We start from the raw sequence: 25,926 nt of genomic DNA on the forward strand, positions 1-25,926 counted from the left end.
TAAAAACCAATTAATGTAATTCATCACAATAACAATCTAAAGAAGAAAAACCACATGACTTTGTCAGTTGAGGTAAAAGAGAATTTAATAAAATTCATCATCCCTTCATGTTATTAACTCTCAGCAAACCAGGAAAGGAAGGGAACTTCCTCAATCTGATAAAGGGCATTTATAAAAACCTACAGCTAACATCATACTCAATGGTGAGAAACTGAATGCTTTCCTCTTAAGATTGGGAATAAGATAAGGATCTCCATTGTCATCATTCCTATTCACTATTGTATTGCATGCGTAGCCAGTACAATAAGACTACAAAAAAAAAGTGGCTTACAAATTGAAAAGAAGCAAAACCACTCTTACTTGTAAACAGCATGATTGTTTATTGAGAAAATCCCAATCATCTACCAAAAAACTCAGAGGTATTGAGTGCGTTTATCAAGTTTACATAATACACGGCTAACACACAAAAATCAATCATGTTTCTATGAACTAGGAATATATAATTGGACGTGGAAATAAAGAATACAATGCTAAGCCAAGCGCAGTAACTCCTGTAGTCCCAGCTACTTGGGAGGCTGAGGCAGGTAGATCACTTGAGCTAAGGAGTGTGGGTCTGTAGTGTGCTATGATTACATCTGTGAATAGCCACTGCACTTCAGTCTGGGCAACATAGTGAAACCTCATCTCTAATTTTAAAAAAGAGAATATAATGCCATTTGCAATAGTTACAAAAAATACAACAGATGTAAATCATATAAAGTATATGCGATCTTCATGCTGAAAGCTAATAAAGGCTAATCAAAGAGATAAAATAAGACCTAAGTAAACAGAGACATAAAATTCTCATACCTTATAGATTGAGTGACTTAACATGCTAAAGATGCCAATTCCTACCCCCTCCAAATCAATCTGTAGAATTAACACAAAAAAATTCCAGCAAGACTTTTTGTAGATATGGACAAGCAGATAGTAAAATTTATATGGAAAGGCAAAGACCCAGAATAGAATAGCCAAAACGAATCTGAAAACAAGAACAAAGTTGGAGAAATCACACTACCTCATTTTAAGATTTACCTTAAAGCCACAGTAATAAAAAAAATGGAGTATTGATGAAGGGACAGACACATAGCAGAATAGAGTCCAGAAACAGACCCACACAGAAATGGCAATAGATTTTTGACAAGGTTTAAAGACAATTCAAAAGAGAAAGGCTGTCTTTTTCAACAAATGGTACTGGAAGAATTGGGCGTCTATACGAAAAAAAATTCAAACTACCTATCAAACTTACACCTTATACAAAAAATAACTGAAAATAGGTCACTGATCTAAAGGTGAAATGTATTTCTGCAAGAAAATGTAGGAGAAAATCTTTGTGTCCTGGTCTTAGGCAAGAAGTTCTTAGACATGACATTAAAAGCACGAGCCATAAAAGAAAAAAAATGATAGCCTGGTCTTCATCTAAATGAAAAGCTTTTGCTCTGTGAAAGACAACATTAAGCAATTTTGAATAAAAAAGCTGTGATGGAGAAAATATTTCCAATTCAAATATCCCACAAAGGACTTGTACCTAGAATATACAAAGAACTCCCAAAACTCAACAAGAGAAAGTCAAGCAACACATTTTTTAAAAATGAGCAACAGACTTGAACTGACACTATGCAAAAGATGAACAAAGCACACTGTGGTAAGTAGACTAATGTATCCCTCTCCCCTGCCAAATATGTCCTTAAATCTGTGAATGTGTAATATTATGTGGCAAGGGGGAATTAAGGTTGCTAATGGAATTAAGATTGCTAATCAGGTCACCTTAAAATTAAGTGATTATCCTGGATGATCTGAGTGGACTCAATGTAATTACAAACATTCTTTAATATAGAAGAGGCAGGCAGGAGAGGAAGCTTGAGTCAGACAGAGATCTGAAGATGCTAAGCTACTGACTTTGAAGATGCCAAAGAATGTGCATAGGCTCCAGGAGCAGGAAAATCAACACTGAAGAAAGAGAAATACTCCCTCAATGCTTCCAGAGCTGTGTTCTGCAAACACCTTGTTTTCAGCCCAGTGAAACCTATTTCAGTTTTCTGACGCCCCCAGAACCGTAAAATAATAAATTTGTGTTGCTTTAAATCACTTAGTCTGTGGTAATTAGTTACAGCAGCAATTGCAAGATAATACAACATGAAAAGATGTTAACATTATTAGCCATTAGGAAAATGCAAATAAAAACAAGTATGAAATACCACTACTCACTGATAAGAATGGCTAAAATTTAAAATGCTGGCCAGGTGCCGTGGATCACACCTGTAATCCCAACACTTTGGGAGGTTGAGGTGGGCAGATCACTTGAGGCCAGGAGTTTGAGACCAGCCTGGCCAACATGGCAAAACCCCATCTCTACTAAAAATACAAAAATTACTCAGGCATGATGGTGTGCACCTGTAATCCCAGCTACTTGGGGAGGCTGAAGTGGGAGGATCACCTGAGTCCAGGAGGTCAAGGCTGCAATGAGCTGAGCTGTGATAGTGCCACTGCACTGAAGCCTCAGCGACAGAGTGAGACCCTGTTTCAAAAAAAGAAAAAAAGAAGAAAGAAAGAAAAAGAAAAGAAAAGAAAGAAAAGAAAAAAAAGAAAGGAAAGAAAGAAAAAGAAAGAAAGAAAGAAAGAAAAAGAAAGAAAGAAAGAAAGAAAGAAAAAGAAAGAAAGAAAATAAATACAGGTGCAGTATATCTAGAATTGGATCACTTCTTCTCATCATTTCCACAGCTACTGGTACAGTCCAAGCCATTGTCATCTGTGGCCTGGCTTAGTGTAATATCTTTCCAACTACAGTCTATTCTCAGTATAGCAGAAATCGGATCAAGTTATTCCTCTGTTCAAAATCCTCCAACAACTTCCCATTTCATTCAGACTTACAAAAAACACCACAATATCTGTGCCATTCTTCCCCCAGCCTCATATCATTTTCTGTAGCCTTTTTGAAACTCACCTTGTTTTAGTCACACTGGCTTCTTTGTTCTTCATGAAATATATCCCGAATGCAAATACCACAGGATGTCTGCACTTGCTTTTCTCTTTTCCTAGAATTTTCTTCTCCCTGACTTCTGCATGGTGACCCCTTTTTACTTCCCTTAGATCCTTGTTTAAATGCCATGTTATCAGTGAGTCCTTTCTTTATTAATTTACTGAAAATTGCAGCTCCCCTGCATCACCCGTGGCTGGCAGCCTATACCCATTTCCTGTTCTCCTGCTCTGGTTTGTTTTTTCCGTGGCTCCTAGGAAGATAAATGGATTTTGTCTGTTTTGTTCTGTGCTGTTTCCAGCACCTAGAACAGTTCCTCAGCATATAGCAGGTGCCCATTAAATATGTGCCGTTGAATGAATATATCCTTGAGTGGCTTGTGAGGATAGCCCGAAGCAGCCAGGGGCAAGTGGAAATTTCTTTAATGTTTTGTACTTTCTTTAAAAAATCCATATGTATTTTGTACTTTATAACATAGAGGCCTGTGTTTTATTATAAGCCTACTTTACCTCAAAATCTTTGAGCTAGAATGACAGTCCAAGAATACGTTTACCCATAGCCATTATACATCAGCATAAGCCACAGTCTGAGAAGCACATTTTTAAGTATTAAAAGCTTAATTTTATCTTGATATAAATGAGTTAAGTGACCTCACCATGCAAGACAGGTAGAGAGAGAGCTTTAGGATCTCCAGGTGATTTCAAAACATACAGATACAGATGAGAGCTCTGCAAAGCTGGAAATATCAAATTGATAGCAAATAGGCTGGCTCTAGCCCTAAGAATACTCTGAGTATATTTGGAAAATATAGAATATAGTATAAGTCAATAAATCTTGTGAGAAATGAACTTTTAAATTTTAAGAATCAAAAGCAAGGTAATGTCACCTATATTTGACTATTTTTATTGGGCTGGGGGAGTTGAGAAGTAACTAGGAAAAATGAAAAGGCTGAGTGCTACCAGTGGGTAGTCTTTTCCTTTAAGAAAGGAGAAAGAGTACTTTGATCTTGCTCTATTTCCGTTGTCTGTATTTGTATTAGGCAATTGTAATGTCTTTTAATAAAAAGATGATTTTTAAAAAATCACCAGCAAATGGCAGCCATTTGATAAACTTTTCCTACTTCTCTTTATCCTTCTGGCACATTCTACCATGGTTTTTCTCCACTCTCTTGTTTTTGCTTTGTTCCTCTGAGGCTTGATAACATAAGGGAAAAAAAAAACTTGGATATAAGTTCAGAAAGAAAATGAGTTCAATGTGGGGAATCTGAGTGCCAGAAGTTTGAAGAGAGCATGTGGCAAGCTGACAGTGCCTTTTGGCAGAAGACAGGGGAGAGATCTGGCAGGACTCCTCCAGGCGTGGAGAACTGCTCACCTGGCTGCTCCACTGGGCCCTGCAGAGCAGCCTCATGTTCCCTGCCAGTGGGTCGCCTCACAGTCTGTAAATATAAGATGGAAGATTCTTCCAGGGTAGAGAAACATAAGTGAGGCAGTTTGTTCAGCATCTGCTATAGATTGTGGTGAGGTGCATGCATATGGTGGGCTTTATTGATATCAATCATTTTGTCATGAGACATCATCAGTGCTAAGGTAAACGAATCAATTGCATTTTGTCAGTATGTATAATCATCAGGTTGTGTATTATATAATTTACCCACTGTCGGTCTTGAATAGGGCACTTTTCATTGAGGTATTTATTTGCAGACTTGGAGATGATATAGGGCTCTCAATTTGCTTCAGTTTGTTCCTTAGGAGCTTCTCCATCTTTGTTTTGTGATTCAGGCCCTAGAGGTCACCCATCCCTCCCTAACAGTAGGGTAAGAGGAATGTCTGTCTGAGCACAGTAGTCTAGATCCTCTATGAGAACAAGAAGGTATGGGCATGAGAATAAAGAAGCATCTTTACCATTAAAAACATGCTCCCAGGACACTATACAGCCATTACTGCACACATGCATGACATATCCTTTTGTACCTAACAGTAATTCCTAGATTCCTAGATAATGAACACTGATTCAGTTACATGACAGAAATAATTAGAGGATTTTAATTCTTTTAGCATTCCATAAAGAGTTCTTAAGAGGGATCTTTTAAATGTAACTCTTTTCTAACATCCAACCATGATTTACAAGAGAATTATGCCTCTATCCATTTCTGGTTTCCATCTTCTAACTTTAGAAATTTTTCATCTTATGGAAGAAGCTACCAACACACATGATCAAAGAAAAATCTCACCTGAATGTATTATATCAATGTCTAAGTTACCTCATTCTTTATTCTATATGCCAGAATCTTTTAAATTTATTTTTTTTTTTGCAGAATTACATTTTCCACTGTTTCCAAGGGAGTTAGAATGTACAGAGTTCCCTAAACTGGCATCTCCAATTTTTCATGTGTTTGTAAGTCCCCATTCTTTCTTTCTGCCTCCTCTTTTTACCTCAAGGCTAATCCTTTGGCAAGCTGCCTTTTCAGGACTTCTGAGAATATTCCTCCACTGCGTACCAGAATAACTGCATCTGCCTTTCTTCCTTGACCTATAAGTCCATTTAAAGCAACAAACTCTCCATATGTCAATTGTTTTCCTCTAGCTAGTCAACAAGTAAAGATAACAAAACACATTCAGTAAAGATATTCATTCTCATTTCCCAAACCAGAGAGACATATGGAAAGAAATACTCAGTCAGGGATCTATTGAAGGATTCTGCATAGTAGCAAAATCTGGAGACAATATGCCAAGCAATGTCAAAATAATTCTAAAAATGCATGTCCTTAATACAAGGGCTGTCTTATTTCTATCTGTATCTGCTGCAGTGCCTAGAATAGTGATTGTCAGACTGTATATCATAAAATGCCTCAGATTAATGACTCCATTTTTGGTGTAGGTGCCATGAGAACTTGTACCGTCTATCCTAGCAGGACCTGACTGGGTAGACATCTGAGGCACCTTCCCTTGATCCATCTATCTGCTTTGCAAATGTCCCACCACAGAGACTATCAGCGGGGCTGTGACCAGTCCAGAGAAACAAGTAAGTGCTTAGGCTCTGGAATCAGACTCTGAGCTCAAATCTTGGCTCCATTACAACTGTGTGACTCTGTGCAAGTCCCATAATCTGGCTAAGCTTCAGTTATCTCATTCATAACATGGGGATTAATAGTACTTTGCTCATGAGGTTGTTATAACAAATACATGGGACAATTGTGTGAAATTCTCAGCAAGTACATGTATAATAAGTACACTTTTTTTTTTTTTGCTAGTATTGAGATATCAGGACACAAAGGTCAATAAAAAGCTTCATATAGGCTGGGCACAGTGGCTCATGCCTGTAATCCCTCACTTTGGGGGGCTGAGGCGGGTGGATCACTTGAGGTCAGGAGTTCAAGACCAGCCCGGCCAACATGGTGAAACCCTGTCTCTACTAAAAATACAAAAATTAGCTGGGTGTGGTGGCATGCATCTGTAATCCCAGCTACTTGCAAGGTTGAGGCAGGAGAATCACTTGAACCCGGGAAGCGGAGGTTGCAGTGAGCTGAGATTGCCCCATTGCACTCTAGCCTAGGCGACAGAATGAGAGACTCAGTCAAAAACAAACAAACAAACAAACAAACAAAAAACAAAACACCAAAACCCAAAAACCAAAAAACCAAAACGTCACATAATCACTGCCGTACATTAATTCTGAAAGGACTTGTTTTAGTACTGACCAAAGACCACCTTGTAAATGAAGGCCATGTGACTTCACAGTGACAGGAGTGAATTTGTGCTATCTTCCCACTTTCCTTGCTATCTTCCACCAGGCATAGCACACTACACATCACGCAGGAGCTGGGATACAGTCTGTCCTCATGTTGGACAGCAAAGCTCATGTTTGTACAGAAAGTATTTGTAGCTCCATGTCTGGTTCACTCCTGGTGTGCCTCAGAAGGACAGGCTTCCTCTTTGGGACTGCAGCTGGTAACCTGACTTGTCCCATCTAAGCTAATTCACATGCCAGAGCATGAAGCCTTCTACATTTTCAGGTTCATCATCATTTTGGTGGAGGTGTTGTTCCCTAGCTGTTTAGTGGGGCCAGACCTAAGCCAGGAGAGGATAAGTCAACAAGTCCAAAGGTCGCCCATCTCTGTGTGTCTTACATTTGGTTGCGGAGAGCTGGGATTTATACTGCCCTCGGACCAGCCGGCAGGTGGACCCATCTCCGTTGCAGACCCCACAGTTATCTTCCTTGACGGTGCTTCCCAGCTGGTGATCGCAGCCAACAATCTAACAAGAAAGAGAGATGTGTAATTCAGCCAAGAACCTACCGATGGCAAAATCCATTATGAGGCCAATCACCATGAAATAACCCTCCCTTCATCCCTGAAGGGCCTAAAACACACCCTGTGAAGGGGACTGAATTCAACTGGAATTTAAATCAAGCTAAGAAAGAAAAAAAGGTAGCATGGGTAAAGATGTTTTCAAAGTTCAGATATACAAATAGAAAGAAGGGTAAAAGAAAGAGAATGAGAGAGAATAGGGAGCAGGGTAGGGAATGATGGGGAGAAAGTAAGAGAGATGAGAAGATCCTGAATTATTGATGTTTTAGGGCCTTAATTCAAGAATAACTCCTATGTTAATAATTATGATTCACTCAAATGACAAAAACTACAACCAAGAGGTAATGGTAGCAGGAAACATTTTATAAATGATCTCCATGTTCCACATGGTTCGTTAGAATGTATGCTGCGTAAGGGTGTGCAATTTGTATATTGGGTTAATTAACGTATTCCAAGCAGTGAGAACAGTGCTTGGTCAATTGTAGGCCCTCAAAAAATATTTGCTGAGTGATAGTGAAAATACTTCCTTTTCTAGCTAGCACTCCAGCTTAAAAAAGAGAAGAGAATCAGCAAACAGATACAAACTTACTGTGTGTGTGTGTGTGTGTGTGTGTGTGTGTGTGTGTGTGGAAGAGGACAGTTGCATGAAGGGCAGCAGGGATGAATACCACTAAGACCCTGTCATTTGCCTTATCCTGTCCTGTACCAGGCACAGTACAAATATCTCATTCATTCTCAAAAGAGCCATGCAAGTAAGATATCTCCATTCTATAGTTGAGGCCATGAGTCTTACCCAAGGTCACTTAGCTAATAAGCAGCTGAGTTCTAAAGACTCCTAGTGAAACATTTATGCCCGGTCCAAATCAGGCTTAACAACATCACAGGCTTTTGTAAAGTATGTGGGCAATGCCATTTGTGTCTTTCCTCTTTACTTTCTAATATGTGAGTCTTAGAAATTCAAATACAAACTATGCCAGGTTGTATGGCTTACAGTTCTAGTTAGATCAAATATGGAAAGATTTATTCCACTCCTAAACTATTTCAATTACTCTCTTTGACAAAATAAAATAATGGTAGTGACAACTGAAGGGACTTATGGCTTCTCTTCATGAAGTCCTCACAGTTCGTCTTGCCTTTCAAAAATCTGGTTGTTAATATGACCAGAGGATTGAGGCTTGATTTTCTTTTTTATTCCTCTTATTAATAATAATTGCAAACACATGTTTAGATGAAGGTTTAAAAACATAATTATTTAACATTGTGTTATATATGTACTCTATTTTTAAAATGTGGTAATGTGTGTTTTTTCATTAATAGCAAATGAACGTCTTTTAAAAATAGATGAAAAGCAACAACCCCTTCAATAACTGTACATTTTTTTTTAAATGCAAAGATGTCAGGAAAACATGGTGCTGAGTTCTAAAGTCAGGGACAAAGGCAGATGGGCTGTATCCCTATGGGTTCAGTGTAGCTGAGGAGCAGTTTGCCTCAATCTATTCAGAGGCTGCAGTGAGGCCACTTCAGAAAGCAACCGAATTTCATCCCTGCAGTGCCAAACATGTGCTGGCTTAAGACTTCTTTGGTGTATTTCTACATAACTGCAGTAAAATTATTTTCAAAATTCATATCTGTAGATGGGCCCGCCCATGAGCTGATCAATTCTGTATTCACTGTTATATTCTGAGTATAGTGTGAAATGGGATTACAGAAGTATTTTATTTATAAAAGAATTCATTTAACCTGTTAGGTAATATTTATTGAGGACCTGCTATGGGCCAGCCACTGTGCTAGGAGCAACATTCAATGGTGAATTTCAGCATCTATGGGTCCACTCTCATGAGACTTTACAATCTAGTGGCAGAGGGAGATAGTGCCCAAATCATCACATGCAATAAGTGTAAAATGATAATCATGAAAAAAGGTATAAAACACAGACACATGACACTCCGAGAGCATAAAATATGAAGAATTCAATTTGGTTAGGGAGGCAAGAGAAGATTTCTCTTAGGGAAAGACTTTTTTGAGCTGAGATGTGAATGAAGAGTCAGAGTTAACAATGGAAGGGAGGTGTCACATGAGGTTCACCATGTCCTTTAGAAATGCCTGGATACTAACTAATAGGAGAGGAAGCAAAAAACCAAGTTGGCCAAAAAAAAAAAAAAAAAAAAAAACAAAAAAATCAGAAAACTGATAACCTAATTGCCTTGGAGGGACCAAATCCTTTGAGAAAGCATGACAGTTTTAATTTAGGCAACATTCAAAGCATTATTGACTCTACTATTGTTGTGGTTTTTGGGATTGAAGAGGACTTAATCTGACAAGATCCTTGACCATGTGGAAGGACAACACAGGCATTGGGCACAGGAATTTCCACTCTCAGGTATCCAAATCTAACTGGGTTTACTCCTTAAACTATAGAAATTTCAGATTTCTCAAACGATTTAAGTTTCTCTGGAAAATTTTTAACGGACTCTGATGCCTCTAATGGAGCCAAAGGAGATAATCATGAAAATCTCTCTCTAAGTCTAAAGATTTCTTACGGTTCCAAAACCATTTTAAGTAAAGAACAATTCAGCTTCACAGATCCAAAGCAACAGTAATATTAGGAATAGCTAAATAGGAGGTGACATACTTTAAGAGTAACTTGGCTAGACGCCTGACTTAGTGCTATCAGTGTGGGTTTACGGACCCCAGGATATGAACCAAGTCAGTTTTAAATGGGCTTTGTTTAGCTTCAGAATTTAAAAGACAAACATCTCCCTGACACAATTGTTTTTTTTTCTTCCTTTTCTCTGTTATCAGTTCCTCTTCAAGATGTCAAAATCTTCTAACTCAATTATTTTTAAAATGTGGAATACTTTATATCAGATAAAATGTTCTTATTTTGGTCCAAGTGGAAAATTGTTTGCAGGGATATCAGGATAATCATACTTGACATATCTTAATCTGTTGATTTTGAGTAACTATTAGATTAATTAAAATTACTTGTTACTTTAAGACCTACTATTAATAACAGAGAGAAAAATAAACAGAAATACAAAAATGGGCTTAATTGGCCCTCTGTGCACATGCTGTTATTTTTTGCCTAGAATACTCTTTCCCTATTCTTTATTTGGCAAACTCCTACTCATCCTTCAAATCCCAAATTAGGTGTCTGCTCAAGAAAGACTGTCCAGATTCCAGAGGTAACTGCCTTATTGTTGTATGTTTCCATAGCCGTTTCTTCATACCTCCATGTGGCAGAGGTTTCTGGTTGTCATCGAATATCCATCTTCTCTTATTTTTCTTGTACTGGACCCCAATTTTATCTGGGTTAGCATTATATGCAGTTAAAATAACACATTTCTCATTGGTCATGAGAACAAATCATAATTACTGAAATAAAAGTAGAAGTGAGGCTTCTGGGAATGCTACTTAAAAGAAGCTGACTTAGCTGGGGAATGCCTTTTCTGCCCTCTGCCTTCCTACCTTCCTGCTGGCTCTAGCAGCCATCTTGGAAATGAGACAATCTTGAGAATGGAAGCCTTGTACTCAGAATGGCAGAGCAGAAAGAGAGAAAGATCCTGTTTCCTGAACCACACTTGGACGGATTACATCTTTTTTGTTTTTTGTGAGAGAATAAATCCTTTATGTGTCTAAGCCGCTATTATTTTGTTTTTTTTTCATGTATACCCAATTCAAATTGTTATATAACTTACATTGAGTTTATTAACATGTCTATCTCCACACAACATCCTGGGCTACCCGAGAACCTGTGTTTTACTAATCTTGATATTTCTGCTGCTCAGCCCAGTATCAGACATTTGAGATGCACAATAAATGCTGCTGAATCGATGAAACACATAATGGTTTGCTAATAGTTCCAATGTAGTTTACAGATAGGCGACCTTAGACTGTAGCCATTGACATATGAGTCTGCAAAAATGTGTGCATGCATGTGTGTAGGTATGTATATGTACATGTGTTTTTAACTGTGCACACAAAGAAACAGACATACCATAAATGACAGCAAGAGGCTAAACCTAAACCTCTGTCCTGATGCATCAACAAGAATTGCTGTAAAGGGCTATTATTTTTCAGAGACTATTTCCCAAGTACACCGATGTTAATTATTAGAGAAATGTCATGGAAGGCAATGTTTAGGACACTGAGTTCCCAGACCCACCCCATTCTGGACAAAACATTTAAGTGAGATAATGACCACTCATAACTTTGGCAACTGCATGAAATTTTTTTGCAAACAGTGGAAAACTGAATATTTTGGTCTAATACAGTTTATTAGTACTCCACTATGAGGTGTCAGCTGGATGCAGTGGTCTGACCTCATCCTCATCCAGAATCACTGCACAGTGTTGCTTATTTTGCAATATTTTAATCTCAGGTAACAAAAAAGTAAGAAGCTCCAAGAAAAATTTAAAGAAAGGCGAAATAGCACCCTGAAACTTACCAAATTAATAGTGTTTTTATTGTTTAGATGCCACTAGTGGGTTATCAAGTTCTGCTTTCATATCTTAAATGTATGCTTTTTGTACCCTCTCTTATATACATATATGTGTACAAAGATATGCAGCCCCTTGTCTTATTTGTGAGTTGAGCAAGCACACTTAACACTGATGATTTTTCTTCATTCTTCTTTCAGATTTACTAAAGGGAGGGAGAGAACTGCCCCCCGACACAGCCCCCTCCCCACTGCCAAAAAAATAAATAAATAAATAAATAAATAAACTAGGATCATAGCATCCAATCCAAGTAGGCTCAGAGACTTAGTATGTTGTGCAGATTTTAGGCATCAGGCCTGCAGTAGGGGTTTCTTCCTTCACTTTACAGAGCTGATAGCAAGAGAACAGGCAGTATGCAAGACTGAAATTCTCTAGACACTGAAATATGTATAATAAAATGTCTTCATTAGTAGCCACAGGAGAAAGAAAGATTACCATGCTAATAATTTGGAGAACATAAATAAACATAATCCATAAGCAGATATCATGCCTCAGACTGACATTCTTAGGATGGGTTCACAATGGCTTCACTTCAAATGGTTTCCCATAAGGAACTCAATCTAGCATCAAATACTGAGCCAGTGATGTCAAGCTTTTCTTGATCCAACATCATGAGGTAAGAAACTTTTAAAGCTTTCTATTTTCAGCACTGGGAAAGACAAATATGGAAAACTAAACTGTGCAAATCTGACCATAGCTGTTCTTATTTATATTTACTTAATTTAGATAGAACTTTATGGGTAACAGTGTGATTTACATGGATTATCCTTTATTTACTAATTATTTTAATAAATAGGGGAGGGAGTGCATTTCTAACCTCATCCTCAAAAGATTTAGATATTCATTAATTTGCTTATGCTTAACCTTTCATTAAATAATAAAAAGATTTATAGCATATAAATAACAATAAAATTTACAAAAACAAATGAGTGAATGGAGCAAAAAGGCAAAGGTAAGAAAGATAAATCTAGAAATGAGAGAACTAAACATAATGCACACTATGCCGTCCTGTGCAGTTGCTAGATGTGGTGGGGGGAGGTCACATCTGGAATTGAGCTTCCTAGAAAATAGGAACACATGAGCAGTTGTAAGAGTCAGAGAATCTACTGGATCTTTTAGAAAATGTATGCAATAATGTGTTCTTTATAGTAGACAATGAATATTTGTGTAATAAATGAATAAATCAAAAACCACTCGGGAGCACCATAATTAAAGTACCAAAATAATAGATACACATTAATTGTGAGTCTTCTGAAAGACAATGTCATATAACAATGTCCCAATAACATCTGAGCAAATACATACAAGCAGTTTCAAAGAGGTGGCTCTAATAACCTCTGATGAAGCCTAATGGTCAGGAGACATTTGATAAAAGCAAATTTTATGCTGGGTGTGGTGGCTTATGCCTGTAATCCCAACACTTTGGGAGGCCAAGGCAGGCGGATCACTTGAGGCCAAGAGTTTGAGATCAGCCTGGCCAGTATGGCAAAACCCTATCCCTACTAAAAATATAAAATTAGCCCAGTGTGGTGGCAAACACCTGTAGCCCCAGCTACTCAGGAAGCTGAGGAATGAGAATTGTTTGAGCCTGGGAGGCAGAGGTTGCAGTGAGCCGAGATGGCGTCACTCCACTCCAGCCTGGGCAACAGAACGAGACTTTGTCTCCAAAAAAAAAAAGCAATTTTTAAGAAGCCAAAACAAATCATCCAGGTAAAGAGCATTATGATGGTCTGATTTACTCCAAGGGCAGACTTTGGAGTACTTAGGGCTGGGCTGGCAAAATTCTGGCACATGTGCAGCTATACCTCCTACCAGGACCACAGTAGATATTACTAATCAGCAGCAGCACTCTGTCACTGAGGTTTTATGTGGCTCCAGATTCTTAAAGACACTGGGCTCTAGAAGCTGAATCCAATAGACTATAGTTGTCAAATCAGGAAACTAAACCCATTTACCATTTCAGAACCAGAGAAAGGAATTGGTTGCCTACCTTTTAGACAATTATCCATAGATATTATTTAACTTAAGATTTGAATGATTTCAAGTTCAGATTATAACACTGAGGTTCAGAGAAGATAAATTCCCCAAGGTCACATAGCTGGTGACTAACAAAACCAAAATTCCACCTTGAGATTTTTTGACTATAAATTATAGTAGGATGCCCATTAACCATGAAAAGGCATACTATACAATATTTATATGGCAATAGTGAGTGGTAATAACAAGTTTGAATATTCTAATCAAGATCACTACCTCTAGAGCTACACTTATGCACAGGGATGAACAGATGGTTTCATCTGTGATCTGTGCCTCAGAAGCACATATAGCAAGTGAATGGGAAGGGGCTCAGCCCCAACAACACCTGTGGTCACCTCCTACCCCTCCCCCTGCCACACAGGCAGGCATACATACCTCTCTCATGGTTTGTTATGGGTACCAAAATTTCCTCTTTTACACACTTGGTTTTTTTGTTTGTTTTTTGTTTTGTTTTTGGTTTACAACTAAGGTTTCCAATATGAGAAAATAGAATCTCCAGTAATTCGCAAAGGTGGTAACAGTGCTCCATGAGCTATGTTTACTATTTCCAAAAGCCTAATGGAAATATATTTATCTGCAATAAAACTACATAAGGTCACCAAAACACCAATCATCTCATTATACAAATAAGCTGAATCCTGACCCTTACTGTATTTATTTTTTAATTGCAAACTCAGGTCTTTTAGCTATAAAATGGGAAAACAAATTATTACTTAATACATGCAGTGTTTTGAGTAGATGGAAACTTCCAAAACACAAGGCCCATAGGAAAAAAAAAATAAAGGGCTCCTTTGTGTTAAGAAGTTGGGAACCACTGTGTAGTCCTTTGTTTGTTGTTCCAATACCCTTGGGAGGAGTAACACATGAAGTTGCTGATTATACTTAAATTAGACCAAATCAACTGAGCATAAGGCATTACGCTGGCTGTTATGGTGCTATTGCGAATACATATAGGTGGTAGGCTTGGTCTCAATCTAGGGTGAGGGGGTTTAATCAGATTATTTCCTCAGAACAGGTGACAGTAGAAAGGGAGTAAGATCAGTATAACTAAAGGTCAAAGGGGCACGGAGGAGGAGAAAGACAGGAGGGAAACCTGCTTACAGAAGGAAATGTGAACTAGTGTTTGCCAAAACTTGCTATTTTTAGATACATAGCTTCTCACACAATTCTTGTAATAACCTTGAAAATTAGCTACAATTGTGTCTATTTCACAAAAATAAACCTGAAACAGAAAGATTATACAACTTGCCGCAAATCGCATTACTAGGATTTGTTGTCACCAGAGTTGAAGTCTAGGCTGAATAGCACTGTGTCATCAATGAGCATCTCTCTAGTCTATAAGATACCATGTTCCCCTTGAGGTTTAGATGGCAATGAAGAGACACGCAGAACGAGGATGCACGTCCTCCCCACACCTGACGTTCTCTCTTCTGGGGTTTAGCAGTCATAGCCAGGACTAGCAAATTTCCTTGCAGGTTCACCAGACCCTTACAACAGCCCACAGTGTCCTACAGCATCTATGTGAACGACCTCTCTGACCTCATTCCCTCTGGCTCAGTCTCTTTGCCGTTCTTCAAACACAACAAACACTTTCTCATCTTAGGACAGCCCTGAGTTGCTACCTCTGGCTGTAACATTCTTCCTCAGGTACTTCGACGGCAGTTGTCTGACTCTTTGAAGTCTTCGTTTGAGAAAATTAATACCTTCTCAATAAGATCTACTTTGATCAGACTATTTAAAGCTGTATTTCTCCTCAGTCATAATATTTATTTTTTAACTTTTAAGTTCAGGGGTACATGTGCATGATGTGCAGCTTTGTTACATAGGTATATGCGTGTCATGGGCTATATTGTACAGATTACTTCATTGCCCAGGTACTAAGCCTAGTACCCAATAGTTTTTTTCTGATCCTGTCCCCCCTCTCACCCATCACCCTTAAGTAGGCACCAGTGTATGTTGTTTCCCTTTTTGTCTTCATGTGTTCTTGTCATTTACCCCCACTTATAAGTGATAACATGCAGTATTAGTTTTTGTTTGTTTTTTGTTTTTGTTCTTGTGTCAGTTTGTTAAGGATAATGGCCTCCAGCTCCATTCATGTCCCTGCAAAGGACATAATCTCATTCTTTTTTTGTGGCTGCATAATATTCCATGGTGTTTCTTTACCACATTTCCTTTATCCAGTCTATCATTGATGGGCATTTGGGTTGATTCCATGTCTTTGCTATTGTGAACAGTGCTGCAATGAACATACATGTGCACGTGCCTTTATAACAGAACAATTTCTATTCCTTTGGGTATATACCCAGCAATGGGATTACTGGGTCAAATAGTATTTCTGTCTTTAGGTCTTTGAGGAAGTGCCATGTTGTCTTCCACAATGCTTGAACTAATTTACACTCCCACCAACAGTGTATAAGTGTTCCTTTTTTTCCACAACCTTACCAGCATCTGTTATTTTTTGACTTTCTAATAATAGCCATTCTGACTGGTGTGAAATGCTATCTCATTGTGGTTTTGGTTTGCATTTCTCTAGTGATCAGTGATGTTGAGCTTTTTTTCCATATGCTCTTTGGTCACATAAATGTCTTCTTTTGAGAAGTGCCTGTTCATGTCCTTTACCCATCTTTTAACGGCATTGTTTTTTTCTTATAAATTTGTTTAATTTCTTATAGATGCTGGATGTTAGACCTTTGTCAGATGCATAGTTTGCAAATATTTTCTCCAATTCTGTAGGTTGTCTGTTCACTCTGATGATAGTTTCTTTTGCTGTGTAGAAGATTGTTAGCTTAATTAGATCCCATTTGTCAATTTTTGCTTCTGTTGGTTTTGGCGTCTTCATCATGAAATCTTTGCCAGTTCCTATGTCCAGAATGGTATTGCCTACATTGTCTTCCAGGATTTTTATAGTTTTAGGTTTTACATTTAAGTCTTTAAGCCATTGTGAATTAATTTTTGCATATGGTGTAAGGAAGTGATCCAGTTTCAATTTTCTGCATATGGCTAGACAGGTATCCCAGAACCATTTATTGAATAAGGAATCCTTTCCCCATTGCTTGTTTTTGTCAAAGATCAGACAGTTGTAGGTGTGCAGTCTTATTTCTGGGTTCTCTATTCTGTTCCATTGATATTTATTAAGCATATTTCAACGATATTTGGATGCCCTGTTCACTGTCCACCTAGAACAGTGCCTGGCATACAGCAAGCAACTAAAATATATGTGTTCAATGAATGAATGGATTCAGCCTATAGGCAACACCACAGGTGACAGGGTTATATTGCAATTTCAAAGAATTTTCCTCTTTGTCTCAAGCTAAAACATAACAGCTGCTACCATTTAAACTCTCTGCCACTGGTTCCAAAGACCAAAAGAACACTCTCTAAAAGAAAAAGATCTCTAAGGACAAATCATTTTATAACACTGTAATCTGAGAGTTTAATTTCCACTTGTCACCTTGCCTGCTATGTCTCTGGTCCTTCACCCACTACTCCAGAATTGCCTTGGAGCATAAATGCTCATTATTTCCAAGTGTACCTCCCTCTGACTTCTTTCCCGCTAGGCACAGTGCCCCAGGCTTCATGCCCTGACTCTGACACCAACTCTGGATCTGTAGATTCACTTTGTACTTGATCTACTGAGTTCCTGATTCCTGGCTCTTCCTAATAGACTTCAGCTTGGGCAACCCCCTGGCCTGGCTCTTCCCTTTACCTTTTGTGAGCTCCGACCCTTTGGCTGGTGGTCTGGCTGGGGCAAAGCCACACTCTTTCTGCATCCAACCTACACACTCCCACCTCCACCAAAGGGTAGGAACTTTGGCAGCCTCTGTGGTTAAATTATAGAGGAGGACCTGGTTTCATAGGAATAAACTTTTGCCAGGTGCTAATTTTTAAGAGTCCTATTTCTGTCCTTTATTATTTGAGCTAAGATTGCAAACATTTTAAATAATTTTTTCCTATATTGCCTTTCTTGAAGTCAAGAATCTAAACCATCTAATGGCTGGATAAACACTCTGAAAGGGAAAAAGAGAATAAGTAAGTCTGATTTCTAACGTTTATTAAAACTCTTCAGGTGCTCCCAGCCTGATTTATTGTGTTCTCATCTTATTTACTTCAGGGTCTTGGACAAATTCTTGCATAAATTTTTTGCTAAACACATCTGGATTTTTTTGTGTATTGTTTTTGGTGAAATTTGTTTCTTTAGTAGTCTTCAGCAAAAATCCTAAGAACTATCCTAGTATAGACATTTGTGCATACAGACACTACAATTCATTCTCAGCAGATGGTCAGGGACTGTTCTTTAGCAGGCTGTCTTCTCCCTCCCCTGCTTCCAAAATTAGGGTGTCTGGAGAATGCGAAACAAAATTATACAAAGGCCTGACCTCTGGCCTTGCTTCTGTCTCTCAGACTGTGAAGTACCCAAGAGGGAAAGTGTTGAATTTGGCCTCACTTCACATGGCATTAACTGTAATTCTTTGTGAATTGTGGTGACATCATGGTATACTTTGACATCACTGCTCAGACTCCCTTCTGCTGCTGGGCATACAGTACATAGTTTTTGTTTAAACACAAGAGTCCTTTGTTGAGAAGACAGGATAGCAGCTGGTATTCTGCCCTGGTACAAATGTGGATCTTACTGGAATGTGTCTGTTCAGTAAGTCACCACAAAGTAGCTATTCTACTATGATGGCTGGAACTCACACGTGTACCTCCGAAAATTTTTCTGGAAATTTATATTTAAAGAGTTTTAAATTCCAGATATGGTCCATAATTTAAACAAAATTCTACACACAATTAAACTCTTGTTTACATGTCTGGATATGTTATCTGAAGTCAATATTCCAACAGCAATAGTGTGCTGGCTGCATTTGTGTGTCAAGGTTAGAGAGGATGGAAAAGGAAAGGTGAAGAGGGATTTATCTATGTCCCCAAACAATTCTCCTCCCATCACAATTGTTTATGCATCTCAGATTCCCAAGTTAGCAGGGCTTGGGTCATTCTTTGGCTCTTACCTGGTTACCTCTCAAAACTTATTACTTTATATTAATTTGAAACTTCTTTGACAGTGCTATCAATATCCTGCTTTCAAAGTCTGTTAAAGACATCCTCAACTGATAATATTAACAAATATAACCCTTTTTCCTTCCTGGTTCTCTACTGCCATTTCTATCTGTCTACATTGGGTCTCTTTAGGGTAGAGCCTGGAGAGAATTGATCAAAAGCAGAGTTTAAGCAAAAGCATCATCTGCAAAATAACTCTAAAATTCTGTCTTTCAAAAGTATCTCAAATGCATGGACAAGGCAGCGAATTTTCAGATCAGCTTGAGAAACTAAAGGTTGTTAATCTAAGATTCTTTCCCAGCGGAAAAAGCCATAGCACAAAATATTTGGATGAAACCGTAAATTTCTTCTGCTAAGAAAATATAATTTTTACTCTGTCACAGAACAAATGGAGCCACGACATGACCCCCAGTTCTACCATAAACTTTACAATTGCTAAAGGTATATTTCCCCCTCTGGAAATGTCACACTTAAGACCAGCAAGACCATAGTGCTGCATCTCAGTTTTTGATCCACATGTTCACTTCCCTGGCCACTTCTTACCCTGGAACATCATTATTTATACCAAGAATCTATGTGATGTGGAACCCTAAACCACAAAAGAGGCAGCATGACATTGTGGTGCAACCAACAACTCAACCTGGATGTGATGGCTTGAATATATCACTCTCAGTATGAGTTCAGTTCTCTTGTGAGTTATATAATCCAACCTATTTTATATACTTGTTCTAAGGATTTGAGGTGATAGCTTATATAAAAAGATCCAGTTCATTGCCTAGCACATAACAACTCTGACCACTATCCTGGAATTTCTGAGACAACTCTATTTTCATATCTTCTATTTCATAGTCTCCAGAATTATCGGACCCCGTGTGTTGATTATTTTGGGGTGGGGGGATATGTAGTCACTGTGCAAATAGCAGGTATTTTCTCATTATATATGTGAAATGCATCTGAAGCTATAAAGGGTGCCTTAGGGATCTGGGAACCTGTAGACTCCAAGTCCCACAGCTCTGGAGACAGGGTCAAGTTTGCAAAAGCTCAGATCTATTTCAGCCCCTTTGGATTTGACAACAGCATGTAGGAAGTAAGATCACAACTCAAATTCCATTGAAGGAATATACTCTCCTTGAGAGGTCAGAGCAGATGGAGTTCCATTGGATAATTTTTTTTTTAACTTCCCTGTACCCTCCTAAGTAGCCAATGAAATACCAGCAAGCATGGTTGGCTCTTTGGGAAATGACCTCTGGTAGGGTTCTGTTAGAAATGAAAAATACTTTTCTGAAATTGCTGTGGAGTAGCAAATCATCTCCTCTGCATTCTACTCAAATTAAAGAGAAATGTTTATAATTCTGAAAACATCCTTCCTTAGCTCTCCAACTCCAGGACTACTGATCCAGAGTTAATTCAGGAACCCCTTTCAAATATATACAATCGAGTAACTATCATTAAATTTATTTGTCAGCACAAAATAGAGATTTCTCCTAGTCATTCTTCTAAAACCTAAGGTGCTAGGAAAGACATATTTTCAGGGACTGGGACAAGTTTTCTCCAAGGAGAAAACTTGTTTTCTCCTTTTTTCTCCAAAGAGAAAACTTGTTTTCTCCTTTTTTCTCCAAGGAGAAAACTTGTTTTCTCCTTTTTTCTCCAAGGAGAAAACTTGTTTTCTCCTTTTTTCTCCTTTGGAGTTCCTGCCCATATGAATGTATCAATATGCCAGTTGAATGTAATGAAAGAAAGTGGGCATTCAGCAACCCATCTTAATATAAGGGATATTCAAAATTTATTTATTTTAATGGAGAAGAATCCCTGAATCTAAATGAATAAGCCAAAAGCAAATCAGTTACAATCTTTTTAAAAGGAAAAGTAGTCTTCTGGAAGTTGGGAATTTAAATTCTTATTAATCAGAATTAACAATGAACCAATCAAACGGGAGTCACAAAATCCTAAGAGAAAAGTGAGCTGGCTGATTTTTAGTGATCCCCAAATTTCCAGAGCCAGATGAAAGGTGAGCTGCTGGATATAGTGATGGGACTGAGCTGGAAGTAGCTGGAGGTAGCAATTTGGCTACTCTTTCTAACTCTAGCCTTGTGGGTTCAGGATAATCAGTTACATTTTGCTGAATCACTGCACTATTATGACAATGGAAAAATGAGCTGTTTCTCCTTTCATTTTAGACAAAAGCAAATTCACTCAAAGGCGCTGAGATGAAATGACTGCATATATTTTCCCATTCAGAAAGATTAAGATTCCACTAACCCCCCACTCACATGCATAGAAATGAATTCTTTTTCTTTCCTGCTATAGTCTAGTTTAAATCCAGCTGAAACTATAAATTCCAAATCTGACAGAATTCAACACACAGCATATGTCTAATTAGAGAGTGAAATTAAATCGTGTAGTAACTGGAATATTTAAGTTCAGAAATTTTTTAAACACTACAGTTTTATAATAGTTATTGGTGTTTAGTCAGTTGTCCCAAACTAGTTAAAAAGAATTACCTTAACACAGGAAGTGTATATGCTATCTTCAAATCCCCTTAAAAGTACCCAAATTACCTGCTTCTGTACCCTAACCTTACTGCTTCATGGTGGACCATGGGAAAAGAAGAAAAGGGATTTCCAATTTTTATGGTTCACGCCGCCACAATCAAATTTGGCTATATTGCATCACGTTGCATTTCTTCTGCATGTATTATGTATAAAAAGCATGTAATTTGCAATAAGTGGTTTATGTCCGACAATGATAGACTGGATTAAGAAAATGTGGCACAAATACACCATGGAATACTATGCAGCCATAAAAAAATGATGAGTTCATGTCCTTTGTAGGGACATGGATGAAGCTGGAAACCATCATTCTCGGCAAACTATCGCAATGACAAAAAACCAAACACCGCATGTTCTCACTCATAGGTGGGAACTGAACAATGAGAACACAGGGAAACAGGAAGGGGAACATCACACTCTGGGGACTGTTGTGGGGTGGGGGTAGGGGGGAGGGATAGCATTAGGAAATATACCTAATGCTAAATGACGAGTTAATGGGTGCAGCACACCAGCATGGCACATGTATACATATGTAACAAACCTGCACGTTGTGCACATGTACCCTAAAACTTAAAGTATAATAATAATAATAATAATAATAAAAGAAATTATGAAAATGCTGCATGGAATCATCACCAAAGATTATAGTTTCAAATGTATTGCATAATGCAGCGTCAATTAAAAAATTTTGAGTCATTTGAAAAAAATATGCAATGCGTTCTTTTCAATATATCTATGTGAATCTAAATTGAAAAGTCCCCATATTCTACAAAGTGGGTCTATCAAATGCCATATTCGATAGAAAAACATATTTGACCACGAATTTTATGGTTTTCAACAGTTGTTTCAAGTGAATTCTTGGCAGAGTGTTGACCTAGACTTCGGGCTGTTTTTCAACATTAAAATTTTACAATCGAAAGTTGAACTATCTTCTGTAGGTGCAGGCATGTTCCAGTGAATCACAGGCTGGGATACATATCAAAGGGGAGATGAACACATTTGTTACTAGAAGAATTTTTATGAACATGCTCCCCAGAACATTTAGGCATTGAGTTGTCAGATGATTTCCAACCTCAATTTCAAAATTCTTTTTAATGAGTGTGTTAAGAGCAAGGCTTACATGGATTGCTCATTGTTGGCTGGTTTGTCTTTTTCCCTAAGATAACAGCAGTTGTTTGTCTCAGTGAGATCTGGTCTTCACAGCTGGAAGCCACAAAACCTTTTGTCTTAGGGCAAGTGAATGGAGGTTATATCTCAGTTGGCAGGAAGGGAGAAAATAAATACTGTGAGCCACAATTATTCTGAAGAGTGGGAAATTACATTAGGAAATTATAGACTGCAGCAGTGGATGGTTCTCACTTACCAAACTTGAGGCCGAGAAGAGGCAATAAATAAGAAAATTGGGGGGGAAGGAGTTGTGGTGTTTATGAAGTACGGTGTGTGGATCAAGTCCTGTCAGGTGTTTTACAGAGTTCGTGAAGCCTGTAAAACAAACTCTGCAACTGAACAGGTGACAAAACCAAAGCAACTGCCTATATCACCTATCTAGAAAATGACAGAATTGGGATTTAGTCTCTTTAAAAAATGTCATTCCTATTACACTAGGTCACCTAATATACCAGGGGACTTTCAAGCAAACAGTGTGTATCCTCAAGAGGTCAGGCAGCACCACATGTACTAATCAGCTACTCATGCGAGCGCTCTGTTTAGAGAAATGGTTTTTGAGGGAATGTTTAGAGCATTTTGTTTAAAAACCTAGCCCACTACATCTCAATCATATTTCCTAAGTTTATTTCTCAGCACCAAGCTAAAGGCACTCAAAAAACAAAGATATTCCCAAAGGGCAGTTTCTCAGGAAACAAAACCTTTCAAAAAGATTCCAAGGCTTTTTCTAATAATATGAAAACAACCCCCTTGAAAATTTATTTTCAATGCTTGCCTATAGCTTGGCTTCAGCATTGACTCGGTTATTACCTTAAATAGAGGAAAAACATCTCCAGTAGCAGTTGGCATGACTGAGGAGAAGGGAGGAGGGAGAGGGAGCAAATGGAAACAAACGGAACTCAGCCCAAACAGCTTGCATCTGGGCGGCCTAACCCTGCAGAGATCTTCTCGCCAAGCCCTGCCAAAAGCCAGCAATCATGACCCCAATGTGAACTTTTGGTTTGTACCACGCAGTGTCAGAAAGGAGTAGAAAACCCAGAATGACACACTATCAATTCCAGAGCATGCTGACTTGAACACACAGTTCACACAAGTAGCACCTACCTCTGCTTCCACCACCCAGCCTGGGTCAAGCGTGACGCAAGGAGAGTGTGTTCCAATATCAAAGCACCTTTATACTCAGCTCTGACCCCTTTCAGTCAAAGGTAAAATAAAAACATTTAGAAAGCATGTGAATAGAATATTCGTACACTTGTTTCTATTTGTGAACCTCAAAAAATTACACAAAATCAGGAAAATTGGCAGCTTTAGCACCAAAAATGTTCAAGATTATAGTACCGGGGTGATGCAGTTACAAAATGAGGGATATAGGAATAGTTACGTGGGAAACTCATCTGAGGCCTGATGCTGTCTCTGGGCCTCAGAAAAGCAGGCTGTCTTTTCTGTTCTTCTTTCCCAAGGTGGAGTGCAGAACCCATTGCTGAGTACAAACATGCTCTTGCCTTAAAATGTGTAGACTGTCAAGATTGCATGCCTGAAGCAAGTGTTTTTCTGATAGTTCCACCAGTGATAACTTCTTTTGCAATTGGGATTAGAACTGTTTTCAACATAACCGCTTTTTCATCTACAATGCCAGCCCTTGGTCCTAATTGGATATTAGGGAAAAAAGGCTCATTTTGTAAGTAGTCATTTAAATTGCAGATGTGGATTCAGCCTGCCAAACATGTACTGGCAATCATAAATCAACAACTGCATAGATAAACAGGTTGCCACTCTCTGAAATACCCCATTGGTATGCAAAGAGGCACAGTTACACTTTTATTTTTTTCCTGCTGAGAGGCATCTCACTATTTTCATGGTTATTTTCTGAGCTTGGGAGCAGAAGAGGGAAAAAAGGTAGGGAAGAATACAAATGAGAGGAGTTCCATGGCCGAACATTTGTAAATCTCCTGGAGAAGCTGAAGTAATTTTAGTATCATGATCTCCACTACAATGAGCATGTCTTTTAATCAACACTCTTTATGGGAATGGTATTGTCCTAGCTGTTAAAGCGTAAAAGACTCAAAAGTTGCAGCAGCTATGCTCTAGAGGGCTTCATAAACTAAGAGTAGGCATGAGTAGGAGGCAGAACTGGTGGGAATGTAAAATGGTGCAGCCCTGCAGAAAACAGTATGGCTGTTCCTAAAAAAATTAAACATGCAATTACCACATGATTCTGTAATGCTACTTTTGTGCCTATCTACCTAAAAGAATTGCAGACAAGGACTTGAACATACACTTGTGTGCCTATGTTCACAGCAGCATAATTCACAATAGCCAAAAGGGGGAAACAACCCAAGTGTCCATAGATGCCAAATGGATAAAATGTTGTGTATTCATACAACAAAATATTATTCAGCTCTAAAAAGGAATGTAATTATGACATGCTATGACATAGAAGAACCTTGAAGACCTTAGGTTAAGTAAAATGAACCAGACAAAAAAAGGACAAATATTATATGATTTCATTATACTAGGCACCCCAAATAGTCAAATTCATAGAGAAAGAAAATAGATGGTGATTACTGGGGGTTAGGAAGAGGGGAAAATGGGGAGCATAGAAAGTGAAAGTTTCCTCTTCAAAGTTTTCCTTCTTGTTAACTGTTAGAAATAATAGTTTCTTTTAAAGACTAACTTTCCTCAAGCTTCCTTGCTTTGTGCTAATAACTCTTTGTTAAGCCCTACCCTATGTAATCGTTGGACATGCTCACAGGCACGTTCCAGCTTGCAGCCTATGCCCCTTCCTTATTTGGAAATGTTATTGCTTCCTTAAACCTTTTGTAAGCAAATTCTTTGTTCTTCCTTGCACTTACCTATTTAGGAAAGTTTTAGGCTGTTAGCAAATTGGGTGTCAGTTTAAGAATATGAGGTCCAGCTCCAGCCAATGGATGCAGGACACAGCAGTAAGGACAACCCAAATGCGTAGGGATAAATATGTCTGCTTTTCCTTTGTTCAGGTGTGCTCTCGCCATTGTTCCATCTGCGACTGAGCACCCTTTCTGCAGAAAGTAAAGATTGCCTTGCTGAGAGATCTTTTGTCTCCGTACTGTCTTTTCTTTGTGGCACCAATTATCTATTTCTAACAATTTTGATATTTCTAACAGGGAGTTATTGGTTAATAGGCATAGAGTGTCAATTTGGGAAAATGAAAAAGTCCTGGAGATGGCACAACAACGTGAATGTATTTAATGTCCCTGAACTATACACTTAAAAGGGTTAAAATGGTAAAATCTATGTTACATTTTACTATAATAAAAAAAG

At 38.3% G+C, this 25,926-nt stretch overlaps 1 protein-coding gene across 4 annotated transcripts in view; it reads right to left on the reverse strand.

The window, feature by feature from the left end:
• The window catches only part of ADAMTSL1 (ADAMTS like 1), a 443,211-nt gene that overhangs the window by 288,966 nt on the left and 128,319 nt on the right, over positions 1–25,926 (reverse strand). For all 4 annotated transcript variants that reach the window (XM_063696342.1, XM_055351516.2, XM_063696343.1 and 1 more), the window contains exon 5: positions 7,143–7,269. In XM_063696342.1, the coding sequence (XP_063552412.1) occupies positions 7,143–7,269 (127 nt within the window). The remainder of the gene's footprint in view (positions 1–7,142; positions 7,270–25,926) is intronic.

The sequence above is a fragment of the Gorilla gorilla genome, chromosome 13, assembly GCF_029281585.2.
Source record: "Gorilla gorilla gorilla isolate KB3781 chromosome 13, NHGRI_mGorGor1-v2.1_pri, whole genome shotgun sequence".
Lineage (NCBI taxonomy): Eukaryota > Metazoa > Chordata > Mammalia > Primates > Hominidae > Gorilla > Gorilla gorilla.